The sequence below is a fragment of the Lacerta agilis genome, chromosome 2, assembly GCF_009819535.1.
Source record: "Lacerta agilis isolate rLacAgi1 chromosome 2, rLacAgi1.pri, whole genome shotgun sequence".
Classification (NCBI taxonomy): Eukaryota; Metazoa; Chordata; class Lepidosauria; order Squamata; family Lacertidae; genus Lacerta; species Lacerta agilis.
Genome location: NC_046313.1, coordinates 70,662,088 through 70,686,871, shown reverse-complemented (window position 1 = coordinate 70,686,871; position 24,784 = coordinate 70,662,088). Strand labels below are relative to the sequence as shown.

Here is a 24,784-nt window from a genome sequence, read left to right as displayed (position 1 = left end):
ATCCTCTTCAGCCAAAGGTATGTAGTAACTTTGGCTACTGCACACTGGCAGAGGGGTCATATCCAGTGTGCATGCTCTCTCACCCACATCCCAGCCATCACATACACAGACATGCAGATGCATATACACAGATCAAACATTGCCCCTCACTCATCAAATGATAAATCTGATGAGGAGGGATGAAAAGCAGTCTGCACCTGCCGGAGAGGCTGAAACGATGGGTATCAGCATCCCTCTACCACCTTAACTCTTTGGACTTGAATGGTTTTATAGTAATGTCAGCATCTAGCTTCATTTCCCTAGATGAGATGAGTAAGGGAAGTAAAAGCATAATTCACATCACACAGCACAATCCTGTTTGTGTCATTTCAGAAGTTAGTCCTATTGAATTCAAAGGCCAACTCCCTTTTGAATAGATTATTGAGCCACTGCAAAGCTTCCTAGCTGGGAAGAACATTGACAGCTGCTGAATACAAGCAGAAAATTAGTGCTACAGATCCTTGTCTCGTTTTCTGTTCACTGACATTTGAAGGTACATGCTGGGTTACTACCTACTATTATCTGGCACTTCCAGAAAATTTAGAGGGACTATTGTCAATTATGTTCCCCCTGTTCAAGGACTGTTCCAAGAGTTGGGGTTATTTAGCCAGCTGTCAATTTGACTGATGTTGTAGTCAGTGCCTAGAGATTATCTTAGAGTAGAGTCTTAAGGAGATTTTTTAATGCTCTATATGTGTATTTTTGCTATGCATGTGAAGACTTATTGTTATTTGGTGCCCATCCCAGCATGTAGCACATCTGTATTGTCAGGTGCCAGCAGCAAGTCACCAAAAGCCATGTATATGTGTATTCAGATATGTGCAATATCTTGTAGTATGTCTTAAATGCATAGTGGAAAATGCAGTTATATTGAGCTACTGGTGTATGAAAAGAGAGCCCCTCAATAACACTACTTCAGAATTCTGGGGGGGAAATTATATTGTAACTTATGATAAAATGTGTGGATCCTGTTGGCAATGAAATTATCTAAAAATAGGCTCCTATAATAAGTAATTATGACCAGTTTCCACCAGGATTCTGCAATGCTTGTCACCATATCCTATTTGAAAGGTAAAGGGAGAATGTGTTTCAATAATTATATTGCAACATCAGCATGTTTCTAGGCTAGTTGGTATAGCCCTTTGCCTAAACAAATAGTTAAAATTAAAGTGAACATTACTTTTATTAGCATATTTCAGTGAGTTGTTTTCAATATAAAACAAGCAATATGCCTGAAACTGTTACACATTATATTTTCAACCATTGAGCTTCTTGTATTACCACAATTTAAGACGGCAAAAAATGGACCCGGACCATTAAATAATACATTCTTGATTGTGCAGCCATGTTCTTCTTTCATCAAAGTTTTTTGAATAACATCAGTAATTGAGATAGAAAAATAGGTAGACAATAAATATGCAGGCAAGCAGAAAAGGACAGCACCCCATCTTAGAAGTATGCACTGTAGCTTTTAGTTTTAACCAACATCTCAGCCCGCCCATCCATCACTACTTCCATCATTTTACTCAGACTCTGAAGGTAAAAAACAGACTGTAGTTTAAGAGCCTTTTTTTACCAAGTCATTGTAGAGAAGAAACACTGTATATGGAATCAGGTCCAAATCAGTCTATTTTACAAAGAGAACATAGCAATGTAAGCTTTCATTAACAGGATTCTCCCTCAGGAGACTTTCCATTCAGTCTAGTTGAAGATAAGACGTGAGTACCTTCAAGCAAGCTGGAGGACTATTTTCTGCTGAACTACTCTCATGTGACTATACTGACACCTAAGAAAATGCCAGGGTCTGTTTCTCAGCTTCTTCCACCAGCTCCTTCAGCTGTTCTGGGTTAGTGAAGAAATGCATGTAGAGGCTGCGCTCAGTTTGCTGAAAGTGGCTCTGCAGAGATTTTTGCTTGGCCTTCATATCACTCAAGGTGTCCATTAGCATTTGGTAGAGTTTGGCTTGTGTGGTGCAAAGCTGCTCCAGAGGTTCTTCTAGTCCCTGTAGAAAACAGGTGTCAAAACAAATAGGGTTTCAGAAGAAGCAGCACATATTTCTCCAATTTTTCATCTTTTAGAAGTTTCACGGGGGGGGGGGAGTTTGCTACTTAAGGAGGACCAGGAGTCCCAAGCGTACAACACTTAATGGTGTAGCAAAAGCAAAGATCATTGTGTGCCATTAATTTGGTCTATTCTTGTGGTTATTAATAGATAATATAGCAAGAAAAAGAAGATTCACACACACGATGGGCTACAGCTTTTGCTTACCTGAGCACGAAGCATTAGCTGGTTGCAGTCACCATACATCAAAGAGTGAAGTATCTCATTGTCAGACTCCAGTTTAGGAAGCTGAGAGTGTGGTGTGGCCAGCTGCACTTTGAGCATCCTGAGCTCCTGGCATAACCGGGAGCCCCAGCCTGCCAAGGCCCCATAGGCATGGAAGAGTTGCTTATCTTGACTGTGCCTGTTTAGCATCTCCCACAGCCTAAGGAGGAAAAGAATACATAAGATGCATCTATCAGTTAGAAGCTTTGGGAAATTGCATGACAGTTCTTGGCCTTGTAACAGTGAGAAAAGAGAGAGATTCATATACTTTGAAAATGGCTGTGCTATAGGTGACTATAGGACTGTGCTGGGATGCTGTCTCTTTTCTTGTAGATCTGCTGCTGTGAGAGAATTTTGAGTATTTAAAAGACTCAACCTGAGTCACACTTGATGGTTGTTTAGCCAAATTAACAATTAGGAGTTTATCTGTTGATTCATCTCAAAGTGGTTTAAATCTACTGCATAAATGATTATGGCTCTTTTCCAACACCCATTCAAGTGTGCTGCATAAAAGAAATGGGCGAGAAGGTTCTAGCATACGTTATCTTCAATAGGTTATGCTTCATTTTAGTCACATACCAGCTTATTTTTCTTTTCTAATGAGCCCCATTTCCACCCTAAGGAAGTATTTCCTTGTTCCTAACACTTGCAGCCATTTGATACCTTTTACTCCCGCCATAGCTCTTCTGATCTTTACCGTAACATGGTGAGATCACTGGGGTCTATCAGAGTCCGCGGGCATTGCTTAACGGAGAACCTTGAATCCTCAAAGCAGGCTTGCCATTCCTGTAATTTAGCATGTGATTCATTCGAGGTAGCCACCATCCCCTCCAGCTGGGTCTTCATCTGTTGCAGATTCTTCTGCTCATGCATCAGCAAGAGCCACAGCAGCTCCAAATGGCTCCACTGGACCATCATTTGGCCAGCAGCTTGTTCTTGCATTGATACAAGATGACCAAGTCTCCTGGCTTCCAAAGTGAGTTCCCCACATACTACAGGCAAGCGAAGGAGGCGGGCACTGGTCTGGAGCAAAGGGACAAGCTTTTTGGTTTTTGCATGTCTAACCTCCCTTTGGAGGATGCACAACTGCTCCTGGAAAGTGGCTCTACGAAGATACAGTTCTCCTTTCTCTTCCTCCACCTGTAGAAGAGAAGGACATTAAATTCCACATCCCCCTGCAGTTCTTGAAGGCCTCTATGAAATTTGCAAGAAAAACCACCAGTTTTGTTGGCAAGTATTCTCCTATCCCATGGGACTCTTTAACTAAAATACAGTATTATTGGGAATGACATCATGGTACTCTCCATATATCTAAACCGATATATCTTGTTAAAAGTAACTCACAAAACTAAGAATAATGCAGAACACAATACAAATAGCTTAGGACTAGATTGGTCCAGAGGACCTGTTAAGTTCTGATTTCCTAAGCCTAGATATCCAGTGATTATATAAGCTTTCTTTATAAAGCTTAGCAATCAAGAGTCCATAAAGCGGGAGGTAAAAATTTACTCAAAACATGGGGCAGAAGCATTCTTTTTCTCTGTGTTTGCAGCATAATACATAATATACAGCTTATATACAAATAAGATGTCACTTAAATATGAACATTGCAAAGGGATTTTTGCTGTCAACCCAATCTATTAGTTTTTGACTTCATGGTTGGGAACATGTTGGATATACATTCGAGACGTTAAGTGAAAAAACTGCATGTTGCTTTTACTTTTCTCTCCTGCCCTGCCCCACTTCCTAATGTCTCTCTTATTATCATTCATCCCCAGCAAAGGATTTCTTTGTTGCTCTAGAGAAACTGCTTTCACCACCACCACCACTCATTCATTTCCTCCTCTCCAGAAGCATGTCCCTTATCACAAACCTGCCAGTTTCAGCCTTCATGAATGCCCTCTACTTCCACAAAATTTTAATGTACAGGGGTTGGCTGTTTATTGAGGGATACAGTCAGAGGTGGACAGAATCAGACACCAGCTCTGATGAATGCAGAGCCAGACAGGGTCTTGTGTGACAAAAAGAGTACCGGTACTTGTTGCTGAGCTTTATAGCATTCACTACAGGTGAAAAAAGGATGTCAGTCTAGTGGTTCAAACCCATTCACCAAGTGCAACAGGTGAATTAGAGTCTCACTCTTTTATTATTTGTATCTCTCTCTAAACACATTTCTGTGTTACAGAGACTTTTGCATTACAGGTGCTTACTGCCATTTACTAATCCCTGTTTGTTTAAGCCAGGAAGCTAGTGACCTACCTTGTTCTCCTTAGCAGCCTTGAGGGCCTTCCCTGCCCATTTCAAGGTAGATGAAATTCCTTTAATGTTTGCAGAGGTCACGAGTGCCTTTTCCTGACTGCACATGTAAGCCAATGCTATGCGCTCCAGTTCTTCCTGATAGCTGCTCAGCTTGTCATCTTTGGGATTCTCCATTTCAGCAGCTGCTCCCCGCATCTTCAACCCTCCTTGACAACCATCCTGAACAGTTCTGAAGCTCTCACTTTCCATTTGGTCCATTTCTTGTGACAGAGCTTTACAAGTAAACTCTGACTCGTTCTTATTGGCCAGCTGCCCCTTGGAGAGAACTTGGCTTTTCAGTGTGCCATATGTTGTTTTGTGACCTTCAGAATCATTATTGAAGATTGTACTCTTACTATCTAGCAGCACTTTCTGAGCTCGTCTTTCCATAGACCCTGTATCCAGTTTTTCCCAAGAGTCTCCCTGCCCCCTTTTCACCAGAACTGTTTGATCAGCTTCCACATCACTGACAACATCTGGCAAGACCTTTGGTGAGAATCCCAATAAAGCCTTTGTGACTTTTTCTTCCAATTCGAGGCAACGTTCCAGGTCCGCTGCTGCCATTGAGGCTTCCTGCCGCTTGCCTGCAGGCTTCCTGTGCCACTGCATCAGCTCCTTCACTTTCTTACAGGCTTGGCTGAGAGCATCATTGCTCTGAAAGTTCTCTGGCTCTAGCCGCAGGTGTGCCTTCTTCAGCTCCCGGCTCACTTTCTCTTTCTTCTCAGCTGAATGACAGAGCTCCCGCTTCAAGTTGGCTAGACGAATTTGGAGCTTGGTGCGCCGCTTTGCCCGACAGGCGCATTGGCTCTTCAGGGTCTGCACCTCTTGTTCAAGTGTCTCGAGAGGCAGGGTGTCATTCTCCTGTATAGCACACCTGAGCTGAGAGGCTTGGCGGCAGGTCTTCAACACCTGTTCCAGTGCTTCACCTTCCAGAACAGGCTTCCCCGAAACAACCAGTTTCTCATAGGCCTCCAGTTCTGTAGAACTGGATACATTCTCCTCCCCCACTATGTTGCAGAAAGACTCGAGAAACTGTTCTGTCTCAGGACAATCAAAGAGCCAGTCAAAGTCTTTCTCCTGAAGACCATCTGCCTTGGGATAAACAAATTTCAGCGTCTCCACAAACTCACTTCCTCTGTTAACTGTATCCAGGAGGAAAACTCTGGAGCGTCTCCGTGAGAGCATGTTCTGGTTCTTCTAACCCTGGAGTGAGCAGATGCAGCTTGGTTATTAAAATGCAGGGAGGTGTCTCCTTTGTGCCCACCTATGCTATCATTGCACAAGTAAGACGTTTAATAGAGGTGTGCACCAACCCTAAGATTTTGACTTGTATCCTCAGCTTTGGGAAGCAGCCCAGGCTTTTTGGAGGTCACTCCATCTTTCCAGCTTGACTCATTTTGTGAGGGATCAAGTTCATTCTACTAATAACAAACCTATGCTTTTCCTACATTCAGTAATGGAAAATATAAACATGGCTATAATTTTTTTCTCATTTCACACTTTTGATTAAATTTGCAGATATAGGAGCCCTACTAGGGTTGATTAAGTCTGCCAAATTGTATGCAGATACATACAGGGCGGGGGGGGGGGTGTACAAAGAGCCTGTTACCCAACAAAGAACCCAGGCAAGTAGACAGTCTTCTCCTCCCAACTCACAGAAATTGTTGGGGATACAGAATCTTCCCCCTGGGAAAGAATGCAGCACTCATTTTGAAAAACAGCGTGGGGGGCACTCAGTTTTACAGAGGAACTTGGGACTTTAAGGAGTCTCCAGTCAGTCTGATTCAAGCATGTGAAAACCTTACCCAAATCACCCCTATTTGCCTCATTAATTTGGGAAGTACACAGAGCTGATGCACACCCCTAGTATTGGTTATCTGAATTCCACACCTTGAGAATTTTAGTGTTAACTTTCTCCATGCATTTGGGTGTTAAAATAGCTTTTAATTGGTTAAATCTTATAATATAAAGGAGGATCAAGCAGGATTGCTCATGGTCAGGGAAAAGTTTCAGCACCCTACATAAATACTTGTTCTGCCCTTTGGATACTATTCCCCAACTTCTTCACACACAGACCATGACCACCCTGTGAGCCAAATGATTCACTTTGCATTTTTATTTGCAACAGCATCATTGCAGGATGTTGGACTAAATGACCTTCAGCGTCCTTTCCAACTCAGCAATTCTGTGATCAAACCCCACTGGTGCAGTAGCAAAACAACAATGCATGTAGACTTTTTTTAGCCACTCTTTGTAACTTACCTCTGTAACCCTGGGAGCAAACTGTAGCCTGGAGTTCTCTTATACCTATTTCTGCAGAAACCAGCAGGGGGGACTTTTCACAGCACAAAGATCAAGTATTAGCACCTGCTAATTGACCTGGTTGCAAACTGCTGTGTTAAAGCTATACCGGAAGCCAATTGACAAACTGGTAAGATTAGTTTCTATCCAGTATTGTACTCTATATCAGGCAGCTGCCTTTTGTACTGATCATCACTGCCATCCTGTCTGTACAATTTCTGCTCATGGGTGGCAGTGCAATGAAAGCCAATCAGGCTCTAGTATGCTCAGTACTTTCCCAATGATGTTGCCCTACTGATACATAATAGGGGAGCTCATCCCATTGCATTCCAAAAAGATTTTCTTGATATTCTTCTCCTTGCATGCATACCTACCTAGCCACCTGATGGCAAACATTAGGACCCTTCAGCCATTATTTGCATGTGGTTTTATCCATAATTGAATGTGCACTTACCCAGAAGTAAATTTAGTGGAGTTTCCAAGTACACATACATACATAGACACAGAGGTAGTATGACAATAATCTAAACCGGGGAAAGTTCAAGCACAAATGTTCTTTTCTCATTCAGTGTGGTTCTGACATTGAGTGACAACTTGCAATCATGAAACCATCTTCAAAGATCCGACAACAGGGACAGTTTTCATATAATGCCAAGCACAATATTGTTCACTTATAAAGCTTTGAGTGACTAAGGCTCACCGTCCTAACCTCAATTACCTGGGAGTAAGCTGCATGGAATTCAACAGGGCTTACTTCTGAGTAGACATGGTTAAGATTGTGCCATAAATTAGGCAACACTAAGTGATCTAGACCAGATGTGAGAAACCATTGGGGCTGATGGGAGCTGTACTTCAGCATCATCTGAACAGCCAAAGGTTCCTCATACTTGAGCTCAAGAAAGAAGGCCATGACCCTGCATCCTTAATGGATATGCAGAAGAGAGAATTTGAAAGGGTGGCCAGCTGAAAAAGAAGACTGGGCCCCTTTAATAGTTGTGTAAAAGGAGGACTTTCAGCTAGTGTTGCTTATATTATGTGCTGCAGCTGCTAACATCCCTCTTCTACATAACTATTAAAAGTTTGGGAGCTTTGTCTTTTTCAATTGGCCACCCTAGGATTTGGACACTTACTGCACTTCATGTCCTGAAATTCTCTTTTCTACAATGTGAAAGATTTATGAACCCAGTCTTCCTTTTCCCCCATGCCTCTAGGCATGTGTAAATCAAACCTAAATAGGTGGTGTTTCAAACCTGAAGAAGCAGCCATATTCAGGGCAGCTGTCATCTCTCCTCCCCAGAAATAAGAACCACACTTTCAAAACTACTGCATTTAAACATGCCACTGGGTAGTATTCAGCAAGCCCATCCTGTCTGCTTGTGCAGTGGAACTTGTCCCCTTCTTCCCACCCCACCCCCCTTGCACACACTCCATGCTCCTTCCAATTCTGCTTCGTGGGGTTGGGAAACCCCTAGAATAGATTTAAGGGGAGGGAATTTAGCAGGGAGGAGAAAAAAAATTGATTGCACAAGCAGAACTCCTTAAGCTGTACACTTAATGGTACTTTGGATTCTATCCTTTCCACTAGTCTCAAAAAATATCTTGTCCAATTTCTCATCTACCTGCAATTTGCAGGCTACTGGGGTATGCTGCAAATCTCTCCTGCAAATCTTCTCACCTCTTCAAATGTACCTACCAAAATCACTGACCACCTCCTCCCTACTAAATTCAAAGGTCTCTATTTAGTCCTTACTCCCCTTGACCTCTATTGTCCCTTTCAAATTGATCACTCTCTCTTGCTTGGCTCTCCTTTTGCCCTAAGTTTCCATGATTCTATCTTCAACAAATTCTTTTCCTACATGCCTAATTGCTCTTTCAGCATTTTCATACAAGAAAGCTCTTCTACTTTTCTTCTGTGTTGTGGTTCCTATTCTTGCCTTTCTGCTGTTCTTCCTCTACACACATTGTAGAGTGGCTTTAAGTACCACCTATACGCTGCTAAAGGGATGCGGGCGGCGCTGAGGTTAAACCACAGAGCCTAGGGCTTGCCGATCGGAAGGTCGGCAGCTCGAATCCCCGCGACAGGGTGAGCTCCCATTGCTCGGTCCTTGCTCCTGCCTACCTAGCATTTCAAAAGCACGTCAAAGTGCAAGTAGATAAATAGGTACTGCTCCGGCGGGAAGGTAAATGGCGTTTCTGTGCGCTGTTCTGGTTCGCCAGAAGCGGCTTAGTCATGCTGGCCACATTACCCGGAAGCTGTCTGTGGACAAACTCTGGCTCCCTCGGCCAATAAAGTGTCACAACCCCAAAGTCGTCTGCGACTGGACCTAATGGTCAGGGGTTCCCTTTACCTTTATACGCTGCTAATGCCCAGTTCTGCCTTGCTATCCTAAAATTTCCCCCTTTCATCTGATGTCACATGTACAAGTACTTCACTGGTTATTTCTTTTTGGTAGTTCCATTGTTGTCTCAAACTCATTACATCCAAGACCAAACTTCTCATCGTTTGTCCCAACCCCCTCACACTATCAGTATTCATTGATAACACCACCATCTACCCTGTTGAAAAGGTACAATGCCCTCTTCCTCTTTCCTTTGGTCCTTTTCTTTCTGACATCTTGGCAAAAGGCGATTGAGGCCCTAGTCATCTTGCATCTTAATCACTGCAATCTTTTCTCAGCATCGTTGCCTCATTTTTGTTCCCCTCACCTCAGCCCAGCACTTGGTCGTCAAAAAGCATTCAACTCTCTCATAATGCTGACCATATGATACACTTCCTTAAGTTCCTAGACTGTCTGTCTGTTCCCAGATCTAGCACAGACTTCTTACCTATTCAGTTATCCACATGGTCCCTTACCCCTCTTCATTCTTATATCCTGATGCATTCCTGCCTGTGATCTTCACTTGTCCCTCTCTGCCACCCCCTGCTGCCCAAAGGTCTTTTGCTCTTTGCAGCCTCCCAGAATGTCCCCACGATGCCATCCTATCTTCAAACCCCTCCTACTTTTCCATGAAGCCTTTAGCAGAACCCCGCTAGTCCTCATGCCCCCATTGTAACTAAGCTTAAATACATGTCACTGAAGTAATACCATATTCTTGCCCCTTTTACTCCTTCGTTGTCTTCCTTGTGTCAGTTTGTAGACAGTAAGCCCCTTGGGGGCAGAGACCTATCCTTTCTTTGTTTGCAAAGTGCTGTGTACATGGATAGCGTTATATAAACAATGGCAATGATAAGAGAAAGGGCACTCAGCCGTATGAATGGTGCTGCTCTTTTAAAGACCATATTCTAATCTTGATTTATTTCATGCCTCAGGACTGAAGTCCAGGATAGTTAGGAATGTCCTCCAGCAGATGTGACATATAGTGAATTACTGATCCACTTCTTTCCCCGTGTTTCCAACTAGGTGCGAGCGATGCAGCGTCCTCCACTTGGAGTGAAGATGGTGATTGAAGCTGTCTGCATTATGAAGGGTATCAAGCCCAAGAAAGTGGCAGGAGAGAAACTAGGTTCCAAGGTAGATGACTATTGGGAACCTGGCAAAGTCCTTCTTCAGGACCCAGGGAAATTTCTTGAAAGCTTGTTTAAATATGATAAGGTAAGTACCATAGTAGTCAGTCAGTCAGTCATCCTCTCTCTTCCATGCCCCTCCCATCCAACTGACCAGAATAAAATGGCCTTAGCTTCTCCTGTGCTTTTAGCAACAGCTTGATCTGGAAGCAACAGCAGGTGAAGCGCTTCCTGGCATGGAAATAATTTTTTTGTCTGCTAAAGTCTACAGAGGGAGTTGTTATTAAAAGCTCAGGAGCAAGGGCTAGTAAAAAAGAAAAAGGGCAAGCCTAAATACTAGTGGAGCTGGCATAATTGTGGGACTTAAGCTTGCCATCTAGCTTAGATGACATTTCTTAGGAGGTGTAGCCCCTTTATAGTACCTTATTCCATTAACTGTAGCAATTAAACTACAATTCAGTTAAACAGAGGGATTGAAAGAAGCCACACCCAGTGAAACTGCCGATGGGAATAAACACCTTATATCTGCAGAGAATCCTTCAGGCTAAATGGTTTTACAAGGTGAAGCCTGCTTGCCCCAGATGCTTCCCTTAGCCAGGGGAGAGTTCTCTTAGCCACACAAAGCTGTCATTTGACAGCCAGGGATCTGGGAGGTGTGCAAGCAATCCCTGGCTGTCAAATGGGGAAAGAGGGTCAAGTTCATTCCACTTCCCTATTTTGGGAGGAAATGGCCTGATTTATTCCCAAGTTAAGGTTGTGTAAAAACATGGATCACGCATCTATCTGTAGTCACAGGCTGGCTATGAAGCAAATGTCAGTGATGATGTTCCCCATTAGGGGATGCGATGAGAGGAATACTCAGCTGTCCTTTTGACCGTGATTAGTCACTTGGCACTCCTTGGCCTACTCACCTTTTGATTCTTGGCCTGAACCAGCAGATGAAAATAAATGGTCTCCTTTCCCTCCACTTTTCGGGGAGGTAATGATAGCCTCTATTGCCCACAAACCAAACACATTGCCTTGCAGTTATAAAAGCCATATTGAAGGAATGAACAAGCAATGCCTAAGCTTGGCTTGAAGCTCGAAACAGAGAAGGGAGTACACAATTGGGAGTTTATGCTTTTCCTGCTACACTGATGAATTTTTGCCATGGGATTTGGTTCTGCCTCACAGCTGACTCCCCTGTTGTCTCAGACCTTGATGCTCCCAGCACTCATAATCTCTTCTTTAACCCTTTCAGGATAACATTGCAGATTCAGTAATTAAGTTAATCCAGCCATATATCGACAGTGAAGAATTTCAGCCAGCAGCCATAGCCAAAGTGTCCAAAGCCTGCACATCTATCTGCCAGTGGGTCAGGGCCATGCATAAGTATCACTTCGTGGCAAAAGCTGTGGAGCCGAAACGAGTAAGACCTACATCAGTGCTTCTTCAAAGTTATTGCATGTACACCTAAAACTGAATGGAACCTCTGCCCGCCCCCATTGCTGCTAACCACAATTATTTTCCTTGGAATTATGGCAGAACTTGACATTCACAAATATTTCTCTCTCTCCACAGCAAGCCTTGAGGGAGGCTGAAGAAGACCTCCAGGCCACACAGAAGATTCTGGATGAGGCCAAGGACCGTCTTCGAGAAGTGGAAGATGGCATTGCCAACCTGCAGGCCAAATACCAAGGTACTCTGGCCACAAAAGAGGAACTCGAGATGAAGTGTGAGCAGTGTGAGCAGAGACTGGGTCGGGCTGACAAGGTAAGGGCCACGGCCACAACTGTGGATTCTCCTCCCCCATTCCCTTCACCAGGCCTCACCTACCACTTGTTGGGGCAAGATGGAAGACAGGAGCAGAGGCTGAAGGAAAGAACTGGGTGTTAAAGAAACAGCTTTCTTTTGTTTCACATCAGCACAGCTGTTAAAGAGACAGACACAATCTCCAAGCTGCAACCCAGAAACTCGGGGGGGGGGGGAATACTAGTAAAACCACCAATTTCTTCTGAAAATTATGTATGCCCAAGTAAGTTTGCCAAATCCTCATCAATAGTAATTTTGTGGCCTTAATCACAGCAGGGAGTCAAACCTGCTTTTTCATTACCCATATATCAGTTGTTGGACTTAGTTGGGCAGTTCAGTCACTGTTTTCCTGTGGCATTTTGTGCTGGGGTTTGGTGGAGCTTCTTTGAGGAAGAAACTAATGTCAATCTTTCTTTTCTCCAGTTGATTAATGGCCTGGCTGATGAAAGGATACGCTGGCAGGAAACAGTCCAGAACCTGGATTATATGATTAACAACATTGCCGGGGATGTGTTGGCTTCAGCTGGCTTTATAGCATACATGGGCCCTTTTACAGTGAGTCGGAAAAAAATAATTTATTTTCCAGAATACCTGAACAGTGTCTTGATTTAGTTCTGGTTCAGAATAAGTTCCCCAAGAGAAAATCTGTTTCTGGGTCAAATTCTTGCTGCATCCCACATTATAGCTAACAATAGTGCCATAGTGCTGAATTGTCAAACATCCAAGTGTTGAAACTGGGATAGTTGCAGTCAAAATCTAACAATGCATATTATTGTTACCGGTAATTAGTAAGTCTGGGGGCCAATGGCCACATAGCTATTAATTACTAAATGGGCAGGCTTAGACCATAGGAATGTAACTGTTGGGGAGAGAGCTCTGTGTGATGTCATTCCTCCTGTTTCTCTCTCTCTCTCTGTCCTTTTCACCATACTTTTGATGGAGATAGTTGTCTGTCTGTGTTCTCCCCATGTGCAGACATAGTTGAATCTTATAATTTAACCATGAATTTTGTAACCTAGAACTATTTTTACCTGCATTGTTTTTGCTGGTGTTTGCTGAAAATGAGTGCAAGACTTTAAGTAAGCACTATTTTTAACTTACTTTACAGTTTTTGTTTTGATTATTTTTCCAAGTATGGTAACTATAAAGGGGGAAGCCAGCTTGCTTCAAAAACTGGATTTAAATAGGTTTTGCAGCCTTTGCTTAGCTTCTATTTTTTTTCTGCCAAGGGATAGTAATCTGAAACTCAGACCAGCTAACTTTCTAAGTGCAAACGCTGAGCTGATTATTCTAAACGTTTAAATCCCAAACACATGGGGGGACTGGAAGGATAATTGTAATTAATATATCCTCTCCTACCTACTAAATCTGTGCCACAAGAGAAACAGCCAGTGCAACAAGTATAAAGTGATGCATATTGGGTTTTTAAAAACCTAACTTCACCTATGTACTAGTGGGGACTGAATTGGCAGTCACTGTCCAGGAAATAATTCTTTGTCAAGGTAGATAGATTAACGAAAATGCCAACCCCAGTGTGCAGTAGCTATATAAAAAGAGGAATTCCATATTTGGGCTCATTTAGGGAAGGGAGTGAAAATAAAATTTCCGATATCATAATGCCCTTATAAAAATTGATGTGCAGCCACACATGGACTATTATGTACAGTTCTCATTGCTTCATCTCAAGAAGGCTATTGTAGACCTGGGAAAGGTGCAGAAAAGGGAAAGAAAGCAGTCAGTGGCTACTAGTCACAATGGCTGTGCACAGAAGTGGTTTGCACAGTGGGCTGCGCTGCGGAACCACCCTCCTGACACCAGCATTGCTGCCACTTAACAGGACAGTGCAGGGGCAGGATAGCAGCAGGGTTGGGGCTTCACAGGCTCCCCAGCAGGATCACCACAGTAGCCCAAACCTCACCATTGCCTACTCCTGTCACCACACTGTAAACAGCAGCAACACCAGTGTTGGGAGGGTGGTTCTTCAGCATCACCCCACTGCGCCAACCAGTGATGAACTGCTGAATACCAGTTGCCTGGGAGCACAAGTGGGGAGAGTGCTGTTGCGCTCGTGTCCCGTGAGCTTCCCATAGGTATGTTGTTGGCTACTGTGTGAACAGGGTGCAAACAATCCATTGGAACAGCTAAGCATGTGGGCCTCAATGCTCTTTTTCAGCATGTTGGCCTAATTTAGCTAACTGTAATACTGATTTAATATCAGTGATGCATAGTTTTCCTTTGCAGGGTCATTACCGCAATTCACTTTATGATGAATGGATAAGTAAGCTTGAGACGTATAATGTTCCACACACAAAAGAACCAAATATGATAAGCACACTTGGAGACCCAGTGAAAATACGATCGTGGCAGGTAATTTTAACAGTATACACTGACTGAATTGTTTTGAAATGTGTTCCTATGCTTTGAATAACTTTAACTTGTGGGGCTGAATCCTTGCTATGTGGACATGGCTTTGGTTTCCTGAGCCCTAATTCCATTGTAAAAAACACACAAAAGAACCAAGATCACAACTGACGTTATGCCAAACACACAAAAATCGTGACCGGCTGAAAAATAATCACAACTCTTAACAATTGTTAAGAGTTGTGATTATTTTTCAGCCGGTCACGATTTTTGTGTGCTTGGCTAATTCCATTGTAGACAAAACTCAAGAAGAAGTGAATCACAGAATAACTATACAATGGATTGCACTTCACACCTCACCTTGTCCTCTCCTCCGCTAGCAGAAGTTTAAATTATGGAAAATTGGCTTGATTGACATATTTTGCACAGGTTACATAAATTCCTTTTCCTTGCTGCAGAACATACGTTATTGACAGTGAAAGTTTTGTTTAGGGACAGAGTACACAGAATTTGTGTTTACTGTTGAAATGATGTGTTCTATTCAGATTGCAGGTCTACCCAATGATACCTTGTCTGTGGAGAATGGAGTGATAACCCAGTTCTCTCAGCGCTGGACTCTCTTCATAGATCCCCAGGGACAAGCCAACAAATGGATAAAAAACTTGGTAAGGGCTTCTGCTTCTGCAAAGTCATTAATCCAGTTCAGTGGTACCAGGGGATTTGATACCCCATCCTATCTCTGAGACTGATGTTCTGTTCCTATAAAGGCATGTTGTTTACATCTCACTGTTAAAATTCCCAGTTTGCAAACTATAAATGCAAATGTAAAAAAAATACACACCCTTGTTATCTGAATCTTCTGATTATCTTATTATTACTATTTTTAAAATTCTTCTGCTCTTTCCTTCATGATGGAAATATGGTTTAAGAATTTTAAAGCAGAAAACCAAACTTCATGGGTTTGAAGGTTCAGCTTCCAATTTGGAGTATTGATTTTGCAATGTGAAAAGCCGTGATCAAAAAGCAAAAGCAGAACGGGGCATTGAACTGTTATCATGAAGAAATTTGACCAGTGAAAGTGGTTATCACACAAGTGTTCCTTTTGGTTGCTTTCACACATTGGAGAGTTGAGTCGCAGGTCTGAGTGTTTGCTGTGTTCAATTTATTATCAAAGTGGATGCTTATACTCAGATTTGTCCACCCCCACCCCATGTCTCTTTTAATCAATTTTCCATTTGTTGTTCCACATTCACACAAGCAGGCCCCCACTTATTACCTGTACTGAGTTTCTCTGCACCTTCTCTGTTTTTCAGGAGAGAGATAGTGGGTTAGATACATCTAAGCTCAGTGATCGGGACTTCCTGCGCAGCTTGGAGAATGCCATTCGTTTTGGAAAGCCGTTCCTACTGGAGAATGTTGGTGAAGAACTGGATCCGGCCCTTGAACCTGTCCTGCTAAAACAGGTGCCTCTGATTTGTCTGTGCCTGTCTGATAAAATATTAGCAGGCATTGACAACTTTTCTGCTGTCAGCACCAAGTGAAGGGGCTACCCTAATATTGGAATGCCTTTCATCTTTAAGAACTGCCATCTTCTGTGTGAATTGGGGTTACAAAGGTGCAAATTTGTAGTTGAGAAGCTTTGGGCGGCAGGAGAAGGCTTACTTCTTCCCCTGACAGCTGGTTTTGCCTCTATTAGCTGCTGTCCCCCTGTTATTATGCATAAAATGAAGGAAAGAGAAATGCTTGTTAATATGTGTTGATGTGCTGGACCAACTGGGAGTAGGAAGCAGCTCTGATGCTGAGACATGCAAATCTGTCTTCTGGTTGTGGACTGATACCAGCCCAGAAATTCTGCAAAAATCCACTCTGGTCTCACCATTACCTTCTACTTTTGCCCATCCCAAGCCACACTATCTGTACACTCTCAACAACATGAATTTGTTGGACAGAGTTGGCTATGAAAGTTGTGGTACTATCTGTTACAGAATTGTGTCTCTTCTGTTTGCATAGATGTTTGTTGTTTCTTCTTTTTACTGGTTTCCCTGATATACAGACCTTTAAGCAGCAAGGTAGCACTGTGTTGAAGCTGGGAGACACAATCATTCCATACCATGAGGACTTCAAGATGTACATCACCACCAACCTACCTAATCCCCACTACACACCAGAGCTGTCCACCAAGCTTACGCTGATTAACTTCACCCTCTCCCCCAGGTAACACCAGCTCTACTTTTCATTGCTGATGCCAGCAAGTTTTCTGATACACTCCTTGGGCTTAAAAGTTCTCCACTTTAATCATGTCAGATGCTTTTCCCCACCAATAGTTCTGAGTTAGAGGTTGCATCCCATCAATCTTGATAGATGGAACTGTGAATTTGAGCCCTGCTGGGCCTGCAGTTTGGGAAAGTCTAAAACCAAGCTCTAATAGAACATGAAGATCCCATATGACCCTTTGTTGTTCCAATTGTAGTATGTGTGGTTACTTTCTTTCTTTTTACAGTGGCTTGGAGGATCAGCTGCTAGGCCAGGTGGTAGCTGAAGAGCGGCCTGACTTGGAAGAGGCCAAAAACCAGTTGATCGTCAGTAATGCCAAGATGCGACAGGAGCTGAAGGAGATAGAAGATCAGATCTTGTATCGCTTGAGCTCTTCTGAGGGGAACCCTGTTGATGATCTGGAGCTTATCAAAGTGTTGGAGGCATCCAAGCTAAAAGCAGGGGAGATTCAGGTTGGTGGCTGATCTGCACTTCCACTGCAGCCTGTCAGCTGTTTGCTTTGACTTAATATGGAATGGTGCATTTTGTCTCGGTCTTGAATCTCCTGCAGGCCAAGGTGAAGATAGCTGAACAGACAGAGAAGGATATTGACATCACCCGGCTGGAGTATGTGCCTGTTGCTGTCCGCACCCAGATCCTCTTCTTCTGTGTCTCAGACTTGGCCAATGTCGATCCAATGTACCAGTATTCATTGGAATGGTTCCTCAACATATTTCTGACAGGAATTGCAAATGCTGAGAGAGCAGGTATCTCTGATAATGTGCTGTGTATGAAGAGAATCCCATCCCAAACCCCTCAGAGTCTCACTTAGAATATAGGATTGTAGAGTTGGAAGGGACCATACTCTGATCAACACTAAAGGGACAATTTCATAGTTGGAATGTTCAGAGTTTCTAAAGTATTATGTTTGCATAGTAAAGTTGTTAGCCGTAGGGTAGTAACCTCAGCAAAGTAAAAATGTAATATATTGGTGATCCCAGATGCTATATGTTTGTTACAAGCCATCCCAAAATGAATAGTTGGTCTTGCACTTCTTCTGGAAGATGTTCAGACTTTTGAAGGATTGGAGATTTGTTCATCCTTGCATTTCAATATCCAGTAGAGTTCAGTGCTGGAATAAAATTGGCACACAAACCTTTTAAGAGTACACCTACTCATTATGGATCATAATCAGCCCCTACTAGCTTATTGCCAGAGTTGCAGAATCTCAATGAACTTTAGCTTGATCCCAAATTATTTCTGTATGGGGTTCAGGAAAAAAAAAACAATTTTACTGAATCTATAAAGAAGGTCATCATTTCAGGTGATGGTGGTGGCAACATTCAGCCATTTATGCTGTAGAACTAGTATGTAATCCAGAGATGCAGGTGTTCCTAATGCCATCTGCCCTTCCCTCACCATATCTGAATTGTTCTACTGTCAAGCTCTGTATGAGAGAATTCTTTTAAAGCACTAGTTTTTAACTTGGTATCCTTATCAGTGCAAAGCACTTGGCTTTTAAATGTCCTTCAGCCATCCTAGCAGTTTTTATTTCTTCAGGCAGTGTTCAGTATGCCAGCACAAGACAGGAGGCATGAGAAGTTTTTCTGGCTCACTAGTGCGGGCACAATGCTAAAGCGTATGGCAGTATTGTGGGTCATTTCCTCCTACTCGATGTCTGCATTGTTATTTTGTGATTGCTTATTTTCAGACACCCTAAAGAAGCGAATAGCAAATATCAATAAGTACCTCACCTTCAGCCTCTACAGCAATGTGTGTCGGAGCCTCTTTGAGAAGCACAAGCTCATGTTTGCGTTTCTGGTCTGCATCCGGATCATGATGAATGAAGGCAAAATAGACATGGTCAGTGAAACTACGTCCTCGGACCCTTTTAAGCAAGTATCTGTACGATCATGAGCTGCTATGAGACTGCTTTTCAAAGCATGTAACTACGCACTGTACAACAAACATGTCTTAAAGCATAGCCCATTGATATAATGCAGCATCACCTATTAAAATTGATTGAAGGCACCACCCTGTGTTTCATTGGTGGCACAGAATGTGCAGGTGTCAGAATATAGGCACCTGGGAAACCTGATTATGCCAGATGTGTGTCCAGTGTGTGTGTGTGTGTGTGTGTGTGTGTGTGTGAGAGAGAGAGAGAGAGAGAGAGAGAGAGAGAGAGAGATGCATGTATGACAACCACCTGCTAACTCGATTCTAACTCTTTCTGTGAATTCTAACCCTTTCCCTCTGCAGCTCCATGAACTCCCTGAAAATCTGTTATGGGGGTGAGGTGGCTGGGTCACCCTTGGGATGGGATATGGGAGGCTGTTTCACATGGAAGGGAGAAATGACAAGCACCCTCTTCCTTTTACCTGAGCAGAGGAGCATCTGTTTGCTGCAGAAAACATCCATGTAATGTTTGTGTTCCCCACAGCAGTTGCAACTTGTAGAGCCACTGCTACGGTGTGCTTCCAGACCTATATTCCTGGGGCAAATCCATACCATACACTAAAGCACATCCAACACACATTTAAAGCACATGACTCCCCCCCCCCTAAAAAAAAGAATCCTGGGAACAAATCCCAGCATCCTTAACAAACTAAAGTAGTGTCACTGAACGTTACGTTTCTGGGAAGGGGGAGCAGTATTACATACCTTTGTTCTTAAACCTTCTGTGAGCAGTGCAGAACTGTCCTCACAAACATACTTTATGGAAGTGATGGTTGCCCCGACAATTTATCGCACTGACTGGTCCCTCGTCAAGAGTCTGTAAACATTTTGACAAGCCTGCCATCTGTGGGCCAGAGAGGTGAACACCTCCATACATTGGCACTTCTGGCCATGGTTCATAGAAGGAAAATTCACAAGCAGAAAGTCTAATTCTTCCTATCTATTATTTGTGATTTTTTTACATTCAGGATGAATGGCGATACCTAATTTCAGGTGGTGCAGTTAAGACCATGCGGGATAATCCAGCTCCTGCATGGTTATATGAAAGAGCATGGAATGATATCTTGGCCTTGACCAACCTACACAATTTTTCCAGCTTTGCAGATGATTTTGTGGCAAATCTGAATGGTTTCCGAGCAATATTTGACAGCGCAGAACCTCACAGGTAACGTTTCCCCTTCAGTTCCCAGTAGGGTTATAGGTACCGTACTGTTTTTGGTTTGGCTCTGCCCTACCTTCCCCATCTCCCCCCACCCCACCCCCCGCTGCTTGCCAATGGCAATTCTGCCCAGAAAATGGCTAAAGATGTGTTACTGACCTTGCCAGCCCCTTAAAAACATCAGAAGAGCCCTGCTGGCTTAGGCCAAAGGCCAGCTAGTCCAACATCCTGTTCTCACAGTGGCCAACCAAATGCTATGGAAACTCCTGAGCAGGACCTGAGTGTAACAGCATTCTGCTCACCTATGATTCCTAGAATCTGGTGTATGGGTGCATATTGCCTCCAGCAGTGGAGGTAGAGCACAGCCATCAAGTGATCTGTCACAAAGATTGATCCCATTATAGTTGCCACACGAAAGCCACTCTGAGAAGCCTGTCATCTTGCCCTATGCCTGTTACATTTTCAGTGTGAAATGTGAAAACCTGACACAGCCCTTTCCTCTCTTGCAGGGAGCAACTGCCTGGCCAGTGGGACGCCAAGTTAGATGCCTTCCAGAAGTTGCTGGTCCTCCGTTGCCTGCGAGGGGACAAAGTCACCAATGCAATGCAGGACTTTGTGGCTGCCAACTTGGGGCAGGCCTTCATTGAGCCTCAGGTAGCTACCAGCAGTTGAGCATGGGTGGTAGGAGGGATGAGCAGATAGATGTTTGGCAAAGCCACCACCTCATAGTGTCTCATCCTGCCGCCTTCTTTCTCTGCCAAGCTCATGTCTAGCCATGGCCTTATTCCCAACACTAGATAGCAAAGCATAAGACAGGGAAACGCTGTGCACTGACTCTGAGCAAATATCTTCTCCATTGTACACTACCAGTTCTTAATAGAAAAATTCCGTCTTTATTCCCATTTCAGACTGCAAACCTCTCCGTGGTGTTTAAGGAATCTGCCGCTAGTACCCCTCTTATCTTCGTCCTCTCTCCCGGCACAGACCCAGCTGCTGATCTCTATAAATTTGCTGAAGAAATGAAGTTTTCCAAGAAACTAACTGCAATTTCTCTTGGACAGGGACAAGTAAGTGCCCAGTGCTAGAGTTCTGCCCAGTGCTAGAGTGGTGCCTTGGTTTGCAACCGTTTTGGATTACAACCACGTCAAACCCAGAAGTGTGTGTCCCTTTTTCTGGATTACAACCCTTTTTTTCTGGATTACAACCCTTTTTTTTTTTTGGAGGCCCCATTTGCGAAAGCGTGCCTTGGGTTACAACCTGTTTTGGTTACAACTGGACCTCTAGAATGCATTGTGGTTGTAAACCAAGGTACCACTGTATACAGTGGAACCTCTGTTGTTGAGCGCTTCGGAAGCCGAATAATTTGCAACCCGAACAATGACAACCCGGAAGTGAATGCTTCCAAATGGCTTCCAAGGCGCGTTTCTCTACTTTTTCCAATGGATTTTGCCAACTGGCAATTGCGCCTCGGTTGTTGAATGTTTCGGAAGGCAAACGGTCTTCTGGAATGGATGACGTTCGACAACTTGTATTAGACTAGCAGGGAAACATGAAGGTTTTGTTGGAATTGTTATTCAGCAGAAATGCATGAAGATCTCAGAGGGGTTTTGTAATAGCAGATATTAACAGGAAATGATGTACAGGGTTGCTTAGATTATAAATTGGCTAGAAGGTGCTTATGATAGTAGGCAAGCCCAGGTATTTTGAAGCAGCTAAGTTATGCCACCCCTGTGAATGGTAACATGGTCTCTTGCTATGAGTCAGTCCAAAGTCTGAGCTACGAAGATAAAAATTATGTGCCAAGGTAACTGAAATTCCCAAGAGAATCATATTTTGCCTTGAAGCTCTCCAGTCTGATTGAAGTAGGGCTCAGCGCCACCATTCTGCTTCCTTAGATTTCACCAAACACTGTCCATGCCTTTTCTGATCTACCTTTGCTACTATACAATTTTTGGCATATTTTTTAAAAAATAATAATAATGAAAATGAAGAATCGGCTTTCTTCGTTTTTCTGTCTGTCCCTAATTCCCTGCTGGCATAGTGCAGCCACCCTGACTGACCCATGGCTAACTCTGTCATTCTATCTTGCTTCTTAGGGTCCCCGCGCGGAAGCCATGATGCGCAGTGCTATGGAGCGTGGGAAGTGGGTCTTCTTCCAGAATTGCCACCTGGCTCCAAGCTGGATGCCTTCTTTGGAACGACTTATTGAAGGCATCAACCCTGACAAGGTGACACACAGATGGACTTCAGCTTTTGCTTCCTTCGCCAATTGCCAAAATAGTTTGCTGTGCATTTTCAGCAGAAGCCATAAAGTTTCTCCCCATGTCCTTATGTAAATGTTTATAGGTATCTGTAGAAAAATTATTAAAGTGATGGGACAGCAATAGTTAGGCATGGTCTTTCTAGAGTTTTCTACTTTCTTTGCAGAGCATGCTTATGCTGCCAACAAGAAGCTGGGCAAAAAAGGTGGTGGGGGGGGGAGGGATTAGTTGCAGAATCTAGAGGCTCCATATGGGAGCAAGATAATAAGATGAAATAGAATCTCCAGTGAGCATTTTTTTGCTTCTAAAGGAACTCACAGCAAGTGTCACTTTCTCTCGATGTTCTCCTTTCACATTCTTATTTCAGGATGTCTTTGAAAGCTCACAGGAGTAAGCAGGATATCTTAGGAGAAACGTTGACTGTTCCCTCCTATGAGAAATATATTTGCTGGTCTCTTTGTGATGGAGGAACACTTCTCTAATGGGAATGAGAAAAGACTCTTCTGTAGAAAAGTTCTTTCTAAAAAGTAGAACGGTACTCCTTCTGTCATATTATTCATGGCTCATATTTCAATTGCCCAGGTGCACCGGGACTTCAGACTTTGGCTCACCAGTTTACCTAGTAACAAGTTTCCAGTGTCCATCCTCCAGAACGGATCTAAGATGACCATTGAGCCACCACGGGGAGTAAAGGCTAATCTGCTGAAATCTTACTTGAGCCTGAACAATGACTTCCTGAACTCCTGTACCAAGGTAAGAGGTCCTATTTTCCAAGTTTTCAGACAGCACTTTCTCATTCCTAGCTTTCTTCCGCCAAGGGATTGGTTACCATAAGCTTCTGAATCAGTCCCTGTTCCTCTCCACTGCTACTGTGCCTCTTTGCACAAAGGGTACCATGTTACAGTGGTGTACAGCCAGATTTGGGGGGGGGGCATGTATTTCTTGCTCATTAGAAGCAACTGTTAATGGAAATGTAGCAGCATCTAATCCTGTAACAACTAAGGACCCATAAGAGCTTTTCTCAATGCATGTCCTCATTCTTTCTGCATCTTGCAGCTTATGGAGTTCAAATCCTTGCTCCTCTCGCTTTGCCTCTTCCATGGGAATGCACTGGAAAGGAGGAAGTTTGGGCCACTGGGGTTCAACATTCCTTATGAGTTCACAGATGGAGATCTGCGCATCTGCATCAGCCAGCTGAAGATGTTTCTGGATGAATATGAAAACATCCCTTACAAGGTAGGAGGAGAAAGTTCTTGCCGTGTGTTAAGTAGATGGTGGAGACTTGGAGCCGAAAGTCCCTGTGCATGACAGAAGGCACTTGCACTCATGCACAGCCAGGTGGTCTCTTACATGGGTGCTCTTTCCCTGGAGGAATGGTTCAGTTCTTCAGAGTGGCTTCTGGCTGGAAAAAGAGGGCTGGCAAAGTGCCCCAAATTGCTCTCCTCTTGTACCCAAGCCACAGCCTCCGCTGCCATTTCTATGTCCTTGTCCTTTTGTAGGTTTTGAAGTACACAGCAGGTGAGATTAACTACGGAGGCCGGGTGACAGATGACTGGGACAGGCGCTGCATCATGAATATTTTGGAAGATTTCTACAACCCAGATGTTCTCATTCCAGAGTTTTCATACTCAGAATCTGGTGTCTACAAACAGATTAGTACCACTTATGACCTTAATGTAAGTTGCATAAACTAGTAGGCAAACACACTGCACTATAGAAAGAATTAAACCTATACTAGTCTGAGCATGTTGTTCTGCATGTGCCTGGTGGATTCAAAAGTGAACCACTTTCCTAAGAGTCTGTATCAGATTTGTGAAGATCTCTCACAGATGAGTCTGTTCTTGAAACAAAATGCACGATGCTGTCGCAGGGGTTGTAACAATTCTTCCAAAATACAAATTTTGGTTGAAACCCTGAGTGACAGGTTAACCAGGCAAACACATAATAATTCATAAGCACAACTTGGTAGGTCAACAATCTGATTAGAATGTGTTCTTTTATAACCGTTTCTCCCTTTCTGTCGGTAGTTCACTCTACTTTTTGGTCTTTCTTAAAGATATTCCTCCTCATTGTTGTGCATGTTTATTTCCCCCCACAGGGATACATCCAGTACATCAAGAGCCTTCCCCTCAATGACATGCCTGAGATATTTGGATTGCATGACAATGCTAACATCACCTTTGCTCAGAATGAGACTTTTGCACTACTTGGGGCCATTATTCAACTTCAGCCAAAGACATCAACGGCAGGAGGGCGGAGCAGGGAAGAGGTCTGTAAACCTGCTACCCTAATGGAATATGAACTTAGTGCATTCCCCCACCCAGAAATACTCTTTAATAGAAAGGGCTGCCTATATACCAAGAGGCCAGAGGAGAGCAGAAATGGCTCAGAATGCCACAATGGGCACAGTTCAGCTTCCTGAGAATCTTCCCTTTCATTTTAATACAAAAACATTTCTAGTCCTTATGGCTGAGAAGATAACCTGAAATGTGTGTGAGCAAGGGCTCCTGAAATCTCAGAAAGGAAGCAGAATAA

General features: G+C 43.4%; 2 protein-coding genes across 4 annotated transcripts in view; one reads left to right on the top strand and one right to left on the bottom strand.

Moving 5' to 3' along the window:
• The window catches only part of DNAH1 (dynein axonemal heavy chain 1), a 98,966-nt gene that overhangs the window by 70,634 nt on the left and 3,548 nt on the right, over nucleotides 1-24,784 (top strand). For both annotated transcript variants that reach the window (XM_033140663.1, XM_033140662.1), the window contains 19 exons: nucleotides 10,365-10,556; nucleotides 11,709-11,876; nucleotides 12,029-12,220; nucleotides 12,683-12,814; nucleotides 14,501-14,626; nucleotides 15,166-15,285; nucleotides 15,934-16,083; nucleotides 16,674-16,834; nucleotides 17,121-17,346; nucleotides 17,445-17,640; nucleotides 18,585-18,736; nucleotides 19,798-19,994; nucleotides 20,498-20,642; nucleotides 20,897-21,055; nucleotides 22,085-22,216; nucleotides 22,832-23,002; nucleotides 23,306-23,485; nucleotides 23,749-23,925; nucleotides 24,348-24,518. In XM_033140663.1, the coding sequence (XP_032996554.1) occupies nucleotides 10,365-10,556; nucleotides 11,709-11,876; nucleotides 12,029-12,220; nucleotides 12,683-12,814; nucleotides 14,501-14,626; nucleotides 15,166-15,285; nucleotides 15,934-16,083; nucleotides 16,674-16,834; nucleotides 17,121-17,346; nucleotides 17,445-17,640; nucleotides 18,585-18,736; nucleotides 19,798-19,994; nucleotides 20,498-20,642; nucleotides 20,897-21,055; nucleotides 22,085-22,216; nucleotides 22,832-23,002; nucleotides 23,306-23,485; nucleotides 23,749-23,925; nucleotides 24,348-24,518 (3,147 nt within the window). The remainder of the gene's footprint in view (nucleotides 1-10,364; nucleotides 10,557-11,708; nucleotides 11,877-12,028; nucleotides 12,221-12,682; nucleotides 12,815-14,500; nucleotides 14,627-15,165; nucleotides 15,286-15,933; nucleotides 16,084-16,673; nucleotides 16,835-17,120; nucleotides 17,347-17,444; nucleotides 17,641-18,584; nucleotides 18,737-19,797; nucleotides 19,995-20,497; nucleotides 20,643-20,896; nucleotides 21,056-22,084; nucleotides 22,217-22,831; nucleotides 23,003-23,305; nucleotides 23,486-23,748; nucleotides 23,926-24,347; nucleotides 24,519-24,784) is intronic.
• On the bottom strand, nucleotides 1,204-12,310 carry LOC117041667 (HAUS augmin-like complex subunit 3). 2 transcript variants are annotated; one of them, XM_033140665.1, is made up of 5 exons: nucleotides 12,284-12,310; nucleotides 4,624-5,865; nucleotides 3,062-3,504; nucleotides 2,308-2,524; nucleotides 1,204-2,041 (listed from the first exon to the last, which is right to left on the bottom strand). In XM_033140665.1, the coding sequence occupies exons 2-5, from the start codon at nucleotides 5,845-5,847 to the stop codon at nucleotides 1,826-1,828; spliced, it is 2,100 nt and encodes a 699-aa protein (XP_032996556.1). In that variant the 5' UTR covers nucleotides 5,848-5,865; nucleotides 12,284-12,310; the 3' UTR covers nucleotides 1,204-1,825. The 2 variants fall into 2 exon arrangements, with proteins under 2 accessions (XP_032996556.1, XP_032996555.1); XM_033140664.1 differs by lacking the exon at nucleotides 12,284-12,310 and adding an exon at nucleotides 6,925-7,065.